The sequence below is a fragment of the Diadema setosum genome, chromosome 10, assembly GCF_964275005.1.
Source record: "Diadema setosum chromosome 10, eeDiaSeto1, whole genome shotgun sequence".
In the NCBI taxonomy this organism is placed as follows: Eukaryota; Metazoa; Echinodermata; class Echinoidea; order Diadematoida; family Diadematidae; genus Diadema; species Diadema setosum.
In genome coordinates, this window is record NC_092694.1 from 11,894,815 (window position 1) to 11,908,549 (window position 13,735).

The 13,735-nt window shown below is 38.5% G+C and overlaps 1 protein-coding gene across 1 annotated transcript in view; it reads left to right on the forward strand.

Annotated features, from left to right (window-relative positions):
- LOC140233745 (uncharacterized) overlaps positions 1–13,735 on the forward strand; it is a 38,282-nt gene that overhangs the window by 7,618 nt on the left and 16,929 nt on the right. The window contains exon 2 of the mRNA XM_072313846.1: positions 1,004–1,220. Within this exon, the coding sequence (XP_072169947.1) occupies positions 1,004–1,220 (217 nt within the window). The remainder of the gene's footprint in view (positions 1–1,003; positions 1,221–13,735) is intronic.

A 13,735-nucleotide genomic window follows, 5' to 3' on the forward strand; every position in this document is an offset into this window, starting at 1 on the left:
TGGATATCATGCCCATGCGCGTGGTCTTCAGCAAAGTTTTGCGCAGCCATATGTTGTTGCAAGTCGAGTTTTCGACTCGATACAGCACTATATTGTATGTGCAATGTCGGTGAGTATGACGTCATTTTTGCGGCTCGGAGCATCGTTTGCCAAAGTATCCCCTGCGGGACGAGTTAAGCCGTCCCAGCGAGTGCGGTGCTTTGAAGTCTGTCAGAACTGACCGCTCGTAGTTGGGTTACGTAATATTGGTGGCCTTCGTTGTTACTCTATCTTTTTGGTAGCTCCATGGTCTCAACCATGCAACATTCAAATGTTGTATGATGAATACTGATGCGAATGAATGCAGCGTGTGCCATTTATATATTGACCTACATTGTATTCTGAGGTGCAGAGGGACTAACATTAGAGTGAGTTACATGCAGTCCTTAATTTCAAAGTGAAGAAGAGAAGGAAAACATAGAAATATTGCGCATTCAACAAATATTTAGCCAACACAATATGTGTGATTATAGCAGGGCTGCACACTATTTTTAAACCCGGTGTTTCTACTGGTCCAGCCTGTCTCTGCTGGACCAGTATTTTTAGAAACCCAGTTTTTTTTTTTTTTTTACTGGTCCAAACCTGAAGATTTATTTGTAACAATTTTTTTTTCTTTTTTTTTTTTCTATGTAATGCTAAAAAAGTTACTAGTCTGACCAAGGAGGACAGTAATTTTTTCCGGTCTGGGGCCATGAGACCGGTGCTAGTGTTAAGCATTGATTAGATAATGGTTCTTTTAATAGTTTTTGTGGATGAAGAATATAAGTAGTCTAGACATTTATTCTGTGTATAAATGCATTGTTCAGTAATCTACATTTAGTTGTTCCTTGGTAAAAGATGAACATTGTATTCACAACCTATCTAAGATTGAGCTCCAATTTTGTACAATGTGTATGTAGTTCAAAATTGAAGGGACAAATCGTCAAATACAGAGATCTCTTCAATCACTTGTTGCTGTCCTCAGAAACCGGAGAAGACCAGCACTAACGGTACGGTGCCCTCGCCCAAGGAGACTCGAGAAAAGAGTACACCATCCACAAAGCCTGCACATAGCACCGGCAATGTGAATACCTCACCCAGGAAAGCCAAGCCCGCTGCACCGAAGAGCACGCCAAGTGCCCCTGCCAAGCCCAAGAAAGTCGTTGATGCTGGAAACAAGGAGAATGAGGACCCAGAGGGTGGTAAGATCTATAGTTTATATAGCACTTGAGACCTTCTACCTCTCAATACAGAGAGTTATAAAAAGGTAAGGGAGGGGGACTCAACTACTTGTGCATTTAGTAGGGAATGCAGCAATAGAATAATGCATCAGTTTGACGAAAATCAGACAACCCATTCAAAAGCTATGCATTTTTAAAGGTTTGGTGCAACCAGCGCTGGATGAGAAGACTACATTGTAACTGGACTTCTTGATGTCACAGCAATGTAAAGAAAATGTAAAGAGAGGAACTCCACAAAATTTCATTTTTGACATGAAAAGTACACATTCCTTTGACTTGTTACTGACAAAACTAATATGGGTAATATTATTCCCCTGCTTTCTGAAAAGGTAAGTCACGTGCTCTTCCATTATGCTGGAAAAGTCAAAAAATGTCTACAATTTTCTCAATATTCTCTTTATGTCAGTATCCATACTCGACGCCACAATATAATCTTTTCATCCAGTGATTGCGGTACAAAAATAAAAAAACAAAACAACCACAGCTTTTGAATGGATTGTTGAATTTCCTCAAACTTTCACTGATGGATTAAATTTTGGTGCATTTACTCAATCTACATACTGTATATTCTGAGTTTCATTCTTCTTTAAGACATATGAACCCTTTTAAGATCAAGAGGGATCTAAGTCCAGCTTCATGTTATCAAATTTTTTATGAGTACCCAGTAAGTGTTATTCATCATTAGTCCTTTGAATACTGTAAAAGCAAAAAAGAAAATAGGTCAAGAATTGGACAAGTGTTTAAGTCTACATTTTTGCAGGCATGTCTCTCAATAGCGCATCTTGAAAAGAAAAATGTAATCCATTCTCATCTTGAGATGTCCTTGTGTGTTCAAGCAAAATGTTCTTCCAATGATAAAAACAGTTTTTCTTTGGATGGGATATGTGCAAGTTGGAATGCAAAATGTGAATTAGACCATGGAAATACCCATCAAAACTGTATACCAAATGCAGTATTATATTAGACTGATTGATGTATTGTGTCAAGTTCCTGCAGGTGGGCCTTTGTCTCACCTCCTTTGATTTGGAAGAAGAAATGTCAAAGATTGGAATTGTTGCTTCATAACTGGATGAAGTCACAAAATTTGATTCCAGGTAGTCTACTGAAGCTAGTGAGCTTGTTGTGGTGTTCAGTGGGCAGTGGGTTAAAGAACTTGGTAATTCTTTCAAAGAGTGTGCACATTGCAAGTCAATGAAATATTCAAGCCCGACAATAGTTCCTTATAAGACTTTTCCGACAGAGCTTGTGTGTGGGGGGAGATTGTGTGGATTTTGCCAGTATAGAATAGAGGATTGCATTGCCTCGATGTTTCAGTATGAGAGAAGTCTAAAGGAATTAAGCATCACTTGCTTTCCTGCATACGGCTCATTAGACCTGAAGCAAAGCTATAATATTGGTTTCCAGAGAGAGAATCATTCCGCCTTCCCTCGTCGTTTCCCTGATCATCCAGGGTTTAGTTATATGCCAGGCCTTCCATTTCCATGAATCCGACCTTCACTGTGAGGTAAAGACTGTCAAAGCAGACACATGAAGCACAAAGACGTTAATTGATCGTCTTCATCCTCAAACGCCGGCAACAGGCTCTCTTGGCGATAGATTCGGATGATGCTGATGCAATGGCGCTAATTCACGACGCGAGATTCGGACAATAGAAGAGTTACTTTTAAAGAAATCTCTCTTTCTCCATCTTTCTTTGTCTGTTGGCCTGGGAACTGATGAAGGTTACCATGGTAATAAAAAAACAAGATGAGAAAGAAAGGGGATGGATCAACAGCTTTGAGACCAGCCAAGAGCAGTTTTGTCTTTCTGTCAGCATTGGTTTGTCTCCCCATGGCCAAACAGATTCTGAAATCAGTCTGCTGCTTGTTGCCATGGCTACAAAGGGAAATATATAAAGAGACAAGATGAGAAAAGAAATATGACGGAAATGTAGTTGATGGTGGGGGGGGGGGTAGGGGAAGAAATGGTAAAGATTCTTCATAAAATGAGGAGGATGGAGCGGAAAGTCTTGAGAGTTTTTATTGATTGAGAGGGGTGGTCGTTCATGGAAAGGGCAAGGATTCTGTTTCTGGCACAGAACTGGGCTTGGCCTAGCCTGGCATGCTGGGTCGGGTGATTGATACAACTGTACATCACAACATAAATTGTTATTCTTGGAAACAAACAAACAAACGAAAGCACTTTGCCGATTAACAGGAAATCCAATGTTCTCATTTGTAGGAAGTTGAGAGACATTAGAAAACAACTAAAATAGATTCAATCAATTAACTTTCCATCTCATGCTGTTGGCAAAATGGGTTGTTCAAGCTTTCGTATGAGATAGGCTGTTATGAAACCAATGTTCAGGTACATTTCACAATGTGGCATTGGGCTCAATAATAAAACAAAAGGAGTGCTTGTTTTATACTGTAGATGTGATCATACATTTGTTACCCATAACGTTGCTGATGCGGCAAGACTTCGTACATTGTATCTCAATAATTTTGAGTATCAAAGATACTGATTCAGTTTTAAGGCAGAAAAATTATTAGTGTCATCTATTGAGACAATGTTTCTGCATTATTTGTCATCAACATTGATGTTATTCTGCAAAACTTCTTTTTTTTTTCTGGCCTGAAAATGTACGAGGTCCTATCACCTCAGGAATGATTGAGGTCTCTGGATGGTCCTTACGAACAGGTTTCATTGTATGGACAGACAAAAGTTTTTGTACACTGTACAGTCTTATCGGCACACCAACAACTTAGTGCATGCCAGTAAAGAGGAGAAAAGAAGAGCGAAAGCAGGGAAGAGAAATCTTCAAATGCCATCAATTGTGATACGCGCACAGTAAAAGCCAGGGTAAAGTACTGTCTTGTTATAATTGCCTTGAAATACACAATAGAATGAAAGGTACTCGGGGGACAGTGTTGCAGAAGGAAGTTTTGTGCATGTAAATGTCAGCAGGTTGTATGTGCATTACCGCAAGTTTGAGGTCACTGTTTAAGTCAAGGGTCTAGGCTCAAAGTCACTGTCTACATGTAGATCAATCCATTCAAGTAAGAACTGTATGCACTACTAAAGATGGGGATCATGATTTTTTTATGCCTCCGCCACGAAGTGGTGCCGGAGGCATTATGTTTTCGGGTTGTCCGTCCGTCCGTCCGTCCGTCCGTCCGTCCGTCCGTCCGTCCGTCCTTCCGTCCGTCCGTAATGAATTTTGTGGACAAGGTAACTATCGAATCCTGTTGAGGTATCCTAATGAAACTTGGCATGTATGTGTATTGGGGGGTGAAGTTGTGCCTATCAACTTTTGGGTGCACATGCTCAAGGTCAAAGGTCAAAAGGTCAAGGTCAAATACATAAAACTTCACTATTTCCACCATATCTATTGAATGCCTGAAGATATTTTCTTGAAACTTAGTGTATACATGTTTTACCCAATTAAGATTCTCTGGTGAAAGTTTGGGTCATGAGGTCAAAGGTCAAAGGTCAAAAGGTCAGGGTCAAATACATAGAATTTCACTATTTCCACCATAGCTATTGAATGCCTGAAGAGATTTTCTTGAAACTTAGTGTATACATGTATTACCCAATTAAGATTCTCTGGTGAAAGTTTGGGTCATGAGGTCAAAGGTCAAAAGGTCAAGTAAAAATATTAAAACTTCTTTTTTTTTCTCCGTACCTTGGAAATTTGTTCAAGGTATCTTCATGGAACATAGTATATACATGTACTGACTGGAAGTGATTATCTAGAGAATGTAGGGTTCATGGGGTCAAAGGTCAGGGGTCAAAGGTCAAGTGCAAGACTTCAAAATTTTACTATTACCCTCATATTTATGCAATGCCAGCAGGGTTATATTTTTACACTTGGTGTATGCGTGTGTAACCTAATAGAAATTCTCTGGAAAGTTTTTTTTTTCTCTTTTTGCCTCAAAGGTCAAAAGGTCAAAGATCAAGTGAAAGTGCTGAACTAACTTTTTCCTCCATATCTCGGAAGTGGCTCAAGTTACCTTGAAACTTAGTACATATTATGCATGTTTTACCTGAAAGTAATTAACTTATGAATTTTAGGGTCAAGGGCCAGATGAAAATGGTAACAATTTACTATTCAATCGAGAAATTGCACTTTTTCTCCACACCTGTACCTTGAAAATTACTCAGTGCCTAAATGTATGAATGGGTCAAAGTCAAGTTAAAGTCCTTAAATCCCTAGATACATGCTCTCCTATTCATCCAATTGAACCTACGTCAAGGAAGGTGAACATTCAACACATTTGTGACAAACTTGTCATTCCAATATTTTGCCAATTTTGTGAAAATGTAATCACACAGTGTCCACATGTACTATCTAGACCTATTGGGAAAATCATGCATTATGGCGGAGGCATACCAGTCGCCAAAGCGACATTTCTAGTTTTTTTCTAAACTGTGAATTCACAAGAGCTAGACAAAAGAATGATTCGCTTTGATTTCATTAGTTATTTTTCCTTTATGTGTTAAAGACAGACCATCCCTTTCGCAAGCAAATTTTTGAAGATTTGGTGAGAACACATTGTAGGTATTGAAGAAAACACTATTTGGAAACCTCATGCTGTAAATTTTGAACTCAAGAGGGTCTTTATTTGTTGCGTTAAATTGACTGTTAAGATTCAAATGATTTTTTCGTACTATGAAAAAATTACAAATCTAAACTACAATATAATAGTCTAGTTTTACAGACCTGTGTGATGCACTTATGTAGTTCATGTAAGTGGTGTGTTGTTATTTTTCATAAACAACAAAGTAAAAGAAGCTAGTAAATTCTTCTTTTCTGACAGCTTTAACGTGGATCTTTTGTTCGAAGTACAACCACAGGAGGATTAATGCATGCAGCTGTGCTTAGTACACAGAATACGTTATGGTGAGCATTTGGTGCATTATCTGAATTTCAACGGCTAACAACCTTCAAATTTCACAGAAATGTTATCTTTACAATAGTCTTGTCATTTTGATGGAATATTTCATGTTCTGTGCTATTTGGGAAGGAATGCAAAAGGGATGGCCTATCTTTAATGATGCAAATTGTTCTTAACTAGCAGTGATCACCACCTGCTTTGATTTGGATGCAATATGTGCACAGAGTTTTAACTGCCAGGAGCATGCTCAGGGTTTTAATTAGTGCATATATTCTTCAGCATGACTTTCAAATGAACACATAAATCCTGTGGTCATGACAATGTACATACAATACACTATGACCATACCTTCATGATATATGTGAAAATCAGACTTTTCATTCCAATCTTGAAGTATTAACAAGAAGACTCCTTGAGATGGCCATTCAAGGAAAACTGTACTGTATAATAGAAAGATTAATTTAAAACTGTGAAACATGTCAGAGCTTATTACCTATAATATAATTCTGTGATATTCATGTTGTCAATAAAAAGACCAGGAGGTAGCCCAAATATTGCCCCCCCCCCCCTATCTCTCTCTCTCTCTCTCATTGAAAGAGACCTCCATATGATTTTCAGACTTCTGACTTTGTATCAGATCCGTTATGAAAATGGTTATATTTTGGGTGTAGAATTTCAGAATTACACTGTATAGTGTGATTGGGATGAGAAATGTTTTCAAATTCATAACAACTACAGTGAACAAGGATGACACATAAGAATACATTGGGTGCTCAAGGAATAAAACAAAAGAAAAAAGTATAATGCATAAATTCTACACAGGCAAAGTTGTTTAAAGCAAGTGGCATTGTATTATGAAATTTTGTTGCTACTTTTAGCTACTGACATATGAGCCTCTTACATATGTCATCATCCTTGTTCATTATGTTTTGGGTTTGTCAGAGTATTGGTTTATCTGCTCAAGGACCACAGTAAATTCCACAAATCTCTTCCTCAGCAATTTATGTACGTTGTACAGTACCAGTCACCACTAAGTATTACACGTTTACACGTTTCGGGTCCGCTCACCCGTTTCGCGTGAGCGAATCGAGTGGAAGTGAACTTTACACGATTCGCTCGCACAGTCCCGCCCGCAGAGGGAAACGTGTAGCGTTCAGAACTTCACGATTCAGTGCCGATGTCCGAGCGAGGGATACGCGTATTTTTCTTTTACACGTTTCGGGCGTGTTGCATGCGTGTGCACATTGTGCGCGCTGATCGAATCCAGACAGCGCTATGTTGAGCAGACGACGTTCGAGCATGGATGGATAGCAGCAGCATGCTACGGCACACCGCAAAAATACTACAATGTTAAATTCGTTACTAATCAGGGAGGTGGAAAGAGACCATATCGTCCTGCTGCCATGTGCCGGAAAATTCTTCGTGCACAATATACAGTTATACACTAGTACAGCATGCACAGCTGCCTAAACAGCACTATCATCGTCGACTCGCGATGGTCGTCAAATTTGTACTCATGGGCGCAGTCAATGGAATCGGGCAAGCAAAAATTTCGAAGCCACCTTTTTCCCCACAGCCAACATTTTCCTCGAACATTGAACCCATGAAATCACGCATACGCAAGCCTAAAACTAACGGCCAAACTAACGCCGACTGTCTAACGTTAGCGATGTCACGATTTCAGCAACTGTCAGACACTTACTCAATTCAGGAAGGTGCAAAAGTCCATTTATATTCCAATACACAACGTGTGTCTCGCCAAATAACTGGTGGTAGTGTGTGGTGACAAAGCCGAGTACTAGTATTTCGGCAGTAAAAGTAGCAGCAGCAGAAGAAAATGTCTACCACTTGCTGCTCGCATTATTACACTGCAAGCATGCAGTCGTGGTAACTTGGCACGCTTCACATGGAAGTTCCCACGATGCCAAGGTGCCAGACTGGGGAATGGGGAGGGGTGGAGAGAGAGAGAGACCAATCACCAGAAGAAACCGCGCGTACTGGCGCATTCTCGGAGGTCATGAACAGTCTGGGGTCTTGGAGATGAACAGAGAAGGAATGTTTAATTAAAGATAGCTCAAGTCGAAGACCCAGGATTACAAACGTTGATTCTTTTTTCCCTTTCATTTAACATCCCTTCACGTTTAGAAATAGTTGAACTCCTTAAAAAAAACTCTCCTGCGATTTTTGTTAATGTAGCCGTTTAAAACGTCAAACTTATCATGAAAGTGTTACTACGTGTAATGCAATAGTTAATACTATACCTATTGCTTTAATCATAATTTGATTATCTGTAAAACACAAATTTGACTACCAGTGACAATAAAAAATACTTGCATTTGTTTTGTGCGGAGATTTTTTTGTCTTTATCCTGACTAGTTTATATGAAATTTCTAATGTTTTTTACGGTAGCGTCAACAGCCTAAAATAAATTACTGAGAGATTTATAAATTATGAAATTTTTGGCAACCATCCATTTGAACTTCAGGCATGAAAAGCTCCTGATATTTAGCAAAAACAACTCAAGAGATCAGAGACAAAGTTCCTTCAAATTTTGAGAAGTAGCACGCAGATTTGCTGGGCGTGGTAGGGTCCATGCTTTGAGATCGTCACAATCGTGTTGTCACCAGGGAGGTGGAGTGTCTCTCTTCCACCTCCCTGTTGTCACGGAGTATCTAACTCCAGGATCACCCCTCCACCTGCCAACTCCATGTTGCTCCCAGGGAGGCGGGAAGAGTCTCTTCCCACCTCCCTGTTGCTCCCCAACGTGCATCGTGAATGCGTGGCGTCTCTTGTCACCGTCAGTACCCGAGGCTGCTTTGTATTTGTCTTGGAATATTGATTCATTTCTTGTCATGACATGAGTGTAGTAATCTTTTTGCATGGCTATGTAAAAAAATTGTGATACAACGTGTACTCAACTCGTCTTTGTGATTTTTTTCTTTCTGTCCAAAAGGAAGACAAAATAGTATCATGACGTTTGCAATTGTTCGAAAGTCTGCTTTTGATAACTCACAGATAGTAATCATCCTTGTTTTTCCCGCTCCCAGGCCCTCCAGTAAAGTTGAGCAATTCAAACGCGCACGCAAATTCCTTTGCCATTAATTTGGTCTTGTCAGCCAGCTGTCGGAATGTGCTTTGAAGTTACATTTCAGCCAGGCCTGGCTGGCATGAATGGGTGTCGAGTTTCAATCAATACCTACTGTTGTTTTATTCTTGTATTTGAACATGTCGTTTCACCTGACAGCACACGGAGATCGGGAAGGTGTAGGGCTAGGGAAGAGGTTTTTGTTGTGTGTTGCAACCTAATCCGGGCAATTAACCCCAGAGAGCAATTACCCCCCCCCCCCTCCCCCGCTAAATACTGGTTAATGGTAAGGTTAGAGTAAAGATTAGGGTTAGGTTTAGGTTAGGGTTATGGTTAGGATTAGGGCCAGGGGAAGGGTCCGGGGTAATTGCCCAGGAAGAAAAGAGGGACGCGCTTTTGTTCTTGGTCAAATTGATTTTCCTAGGTGATGCTGTGGAGCTATAAAGGAATTAAAAAAAAGCAATTATGATGTCTGGCGTACTTCCGGGACGTCTTATTTTTCTCGCACTCTGAAATTTCCGAATGTTTGGCGTTATCAATGTCGTTAATTGTTGTATAGTTACCCTCTTTCGCATTATAAACATAAAGTCCATAGCACATTCAATACGCATTAAGATCACACTCGAAAAGCTATACTGGTGTATAGTTTGAACACAGCAAAATGAAATAACGAATATCCCGCAGATTTTCCAGAATTATGCTTCAATGCCTTCATGTGGGTCCATTCATATTTTTCTTTTTCTTTTTTTTCATTTGTCTTCTTGTCGATGTGGGGGGTAGATTCAGGATATACAACTTTTCCTTTTCCCCTTTCGGCCCGGTGCGATTACTCCTGGTGCTGACATTCTTTCTGCTCGTCTTCGGATTTACTGTTGTTGTAAATAAATGCGCATGAAGCCCCAGCTGTATCGCAAAAAAAAAAAAAAAAAAAAAAAAAAAAAAAAAAAAAAGGGAAAAAAGGTCTATCTAAAGTTGACCTGCAAATACAAGTAAAATCTGAATCAATTAGCCGTGGTACGGGTTCGCGGTTCCAGGGTCCACTCGAAGCCCGATATTTGCCCTTCAGCAAGACACTTTATCCACAAAAGACCAGGGCTCCACACTATAACTTTTATTTTGGTGGCCACCAAAATGATTGATTTTTATTTTTTGGTGCCCCCCCCCCAAAAAAAAAAAACAAAAAACAAAAAAAAAACATCGGTCCTACTAAACATAGAAAAATAAATATCAAGTATTACTGAATGATACAGGTACCCACGTCTAAAATAAATGAATAGAAAATTTAATCATCTTATACCGTTATTCTGAGTTCTAAGATTTCGCAAATATATACACATATAGGCTTATAGATTGAATGAAAAGTTGATGCCACGGTCAAAATCTAGGTTTGAAATGAGAAAGTGGGAGCATTGCAGACATTGTAAACATCCGACATTTGTTTTAGCATCGTATACAAGAGCCAAAAATTACCGTTATTTATTTTTGATGGAAATTTAAGCAATCATCCAACATTTGCTTTACAAGTATTTGAACACCTTCCGGAGCCGAATGTTACCGTTAATCATTTTCAAATGTAAAACCAAGCAACCGACATTAATTCATTCTATATGTTACGGACCTGAATATCATCCTTATTCATTTCCGAACGTGAAAGCAAACATCCGCTCTTTATTTTATCATCTAAGTGAGCCGATTGATACCGTTAATCATTTCCAAATGTAAAAGCAACAATTTGTTACTTATTTTAGCATCGTACGGAGCAGAATATTACCGTTATTCATCTCCAAATTCAAAAGCAAACACCCGACATTATGATCGTAAGGAGCGGAATGTTACTGATGTCCACTTCCGAAAGTGAAATGAATCATCTGACACATTTCAGCATCATACGGAGCCGAATGTGGTACTGTTTTTCACATTCAAACGTCAAGGCAGACATCCGACATTACTTTAATCAAACGCATCTGAATGTTATTGTTATTATTTCGAAACGTGAAATAGCAAATGTCTGATGTTTATTTCAGCATCTTGGTTATTGAGCAGAATGTTACTGCTGTTCACTTCCGAACGTTCAAGCAATCATCTGACCTTTATTTTGGCATCTTCCGAAGCCGAATGTTATTGAGCACTATTTACTTTCGAACGTAAAAACGAACATTCGGCATTTATTTCATCATCGTACGGAGCTGAATATCATTGTTATTAGCATTTCCGAACGTCAAAGGGATCATTCGACATTATATTTTAGCATCTTCCTGAGCTGAATGTTAATTGCCATTCACTTTCGAACGTATATAAAAGCGAACATCCAGCAATTATTTCATCATCGTACTGAGTTGAATACTATTGTTATTCATTTCCGAACGCCAAAGTAAACATTCAACATTTATTTTAGCATCTTCCGGAGCTGAATGTTATTGCTATTTACTTTCGAACATAAAAGCAAACATCAGACATTTACTAGTATTTTTCATCGGACTTAAATACTATTGTTATTCATTCCTGAACGTCAAAGCAAACATTAACTTCACCATCAAACGCAGTTAAATGTTACTGTTATTCATTTCGAAATTTAAAAGCAAACATCCGACAGTTATTTAGCATCGCATGGAGCAAAATATAACTGTTATTCATTTCCGAACGTAAAAACAATCATGTGACATTCTTTCAGCATCTTCTGAAGCCGAATGTTATTGCTATTACTTTCGAAAGTAAGGCAAACATCCGACATTTATCTCATCGTTGTACGAAGTTGATTATTATTGTTATTCATTTCCGAACGCCAAAGGGATAATTCGACATTTTACTTTAGCATCTTCCGGAGCTGAATATTATTTTTATTTACTTTCGAACGTAAAAGTAAACTTTCGGCATTTAGTTTATCATCGTACGGAGTTGAATATCATTATCATTTATATCTGACCGTCAAAGCAAACATTCGACATTTATTTCAGCATCTTCCGGAGCCGTATTTTATCCTTATTCATTTCCGAACGCAAAATCAAATATCTGACATTGATTTCAGCACCGTACGGAGCTGAATCTTACCATCATTCATTTCCAAAAGTATAAGCAAACATCCGACATTTATTTTTGTATTATACGGAGTCGAATATTACAGTTATTCATTTCCAAAATTAAGAGCAAACAATATGGTCATCTGACATTTATTCTAGCAGCTCAAGGAGCCAATAGTTACCGCTGTTCATTTTCAAAACTATAAGGCAAACATCCGGCTTTTTTGGTGGCCCGGCGGGAAATGTCCTGTGATGTGTAAACGATTAAGTGTACACAACGTGATAAGAATGGTGCATGGATCACTAAATAAACCATTTGAACTTGTGTTACGTAATGACGAAAACCGCGTCTCTCGTTAATCGTTTCGTTTCGATTGGTCGAGTCCATCCTTTCGCTGGAAGACATTTTGCAAAATCGTTGGCCCGTTTTATCCTGGAAATGTCAATGACATGTTTCTGAACATAAACATGAAAATATATGTTAAATTCTTGATTGTGAATCAAATATGAACATTATAATTTGATGTTGTTTTGTACGCATTGATGTATCGTTACAAGATTGTTTTTTTTTTTCTGATCATAATCCTGACATTAATTCGCTATACACAAGTAGCACATCCTTTATTTTTGCATTTCATGTGTTCCAACTTAGATATCGTACCATTTAATAATCGCATGTGGTGGTTGTAGTATACGTACTGCTCATGCCGGTTATGTAACAACGTCACGAGCATCATTTCTGACAGTCTTCAGTGCTTATAAAGAGACCACTAGTTTTATCATTAAAGAGGAAAACGTGAATGAGCCAAATTAACTCGGTCTTTTATGAGCTCGTGTTTCGCTCCTCGGCATCAACTATACGAAAATCGGCATGACGGACAAAAAAAAAATATATATATATTCTCATTTACTAGTAATATTGGAAGGCAACAAGGTCGACGATTGGATGCCACGACAGTTTTCAGATTTCACTTCATCATTTGAACTGTTGTATACTTGTAGTGCACATTATTTTCTTTGAAAGAGGTGTGATGCTTCATAAGAAATCACCTTTGATTTATGATTTTACAAATGTGCAAGAACTTTCATCACTCGCCTATTTTTTTTTCTTTTTATTAGCTTACTGTCATAATATTTTCACGATGGTATTTTTTCTGTCTTTACATAGCAAGATTGTATCCTTTTTTTCATCCAGGGTCAAAGAAAAAAGTGACAGGAAGGAAATGAAAAAGGAAGTATGAAACACCTGCTTAGCAGGTGCTTTTAATAATATAGCCCAATAGTGAATGCAATACATCAGAAATTTAGTAGAGTTCTAAATAATTTAATAGTGGGAAAATGAGCAAAGAAAATGGGATTTCATCGAGTTCTAAAGTAGAAATTAAGTTAGCATTACAGACTGGACTTGAACAAACTTATTGTCTACAAATTAATTTGGGTGAGTTTCTACACCCAGAGACAGGACTTCAAAGACATGAATTTTGGGAGCACTACACC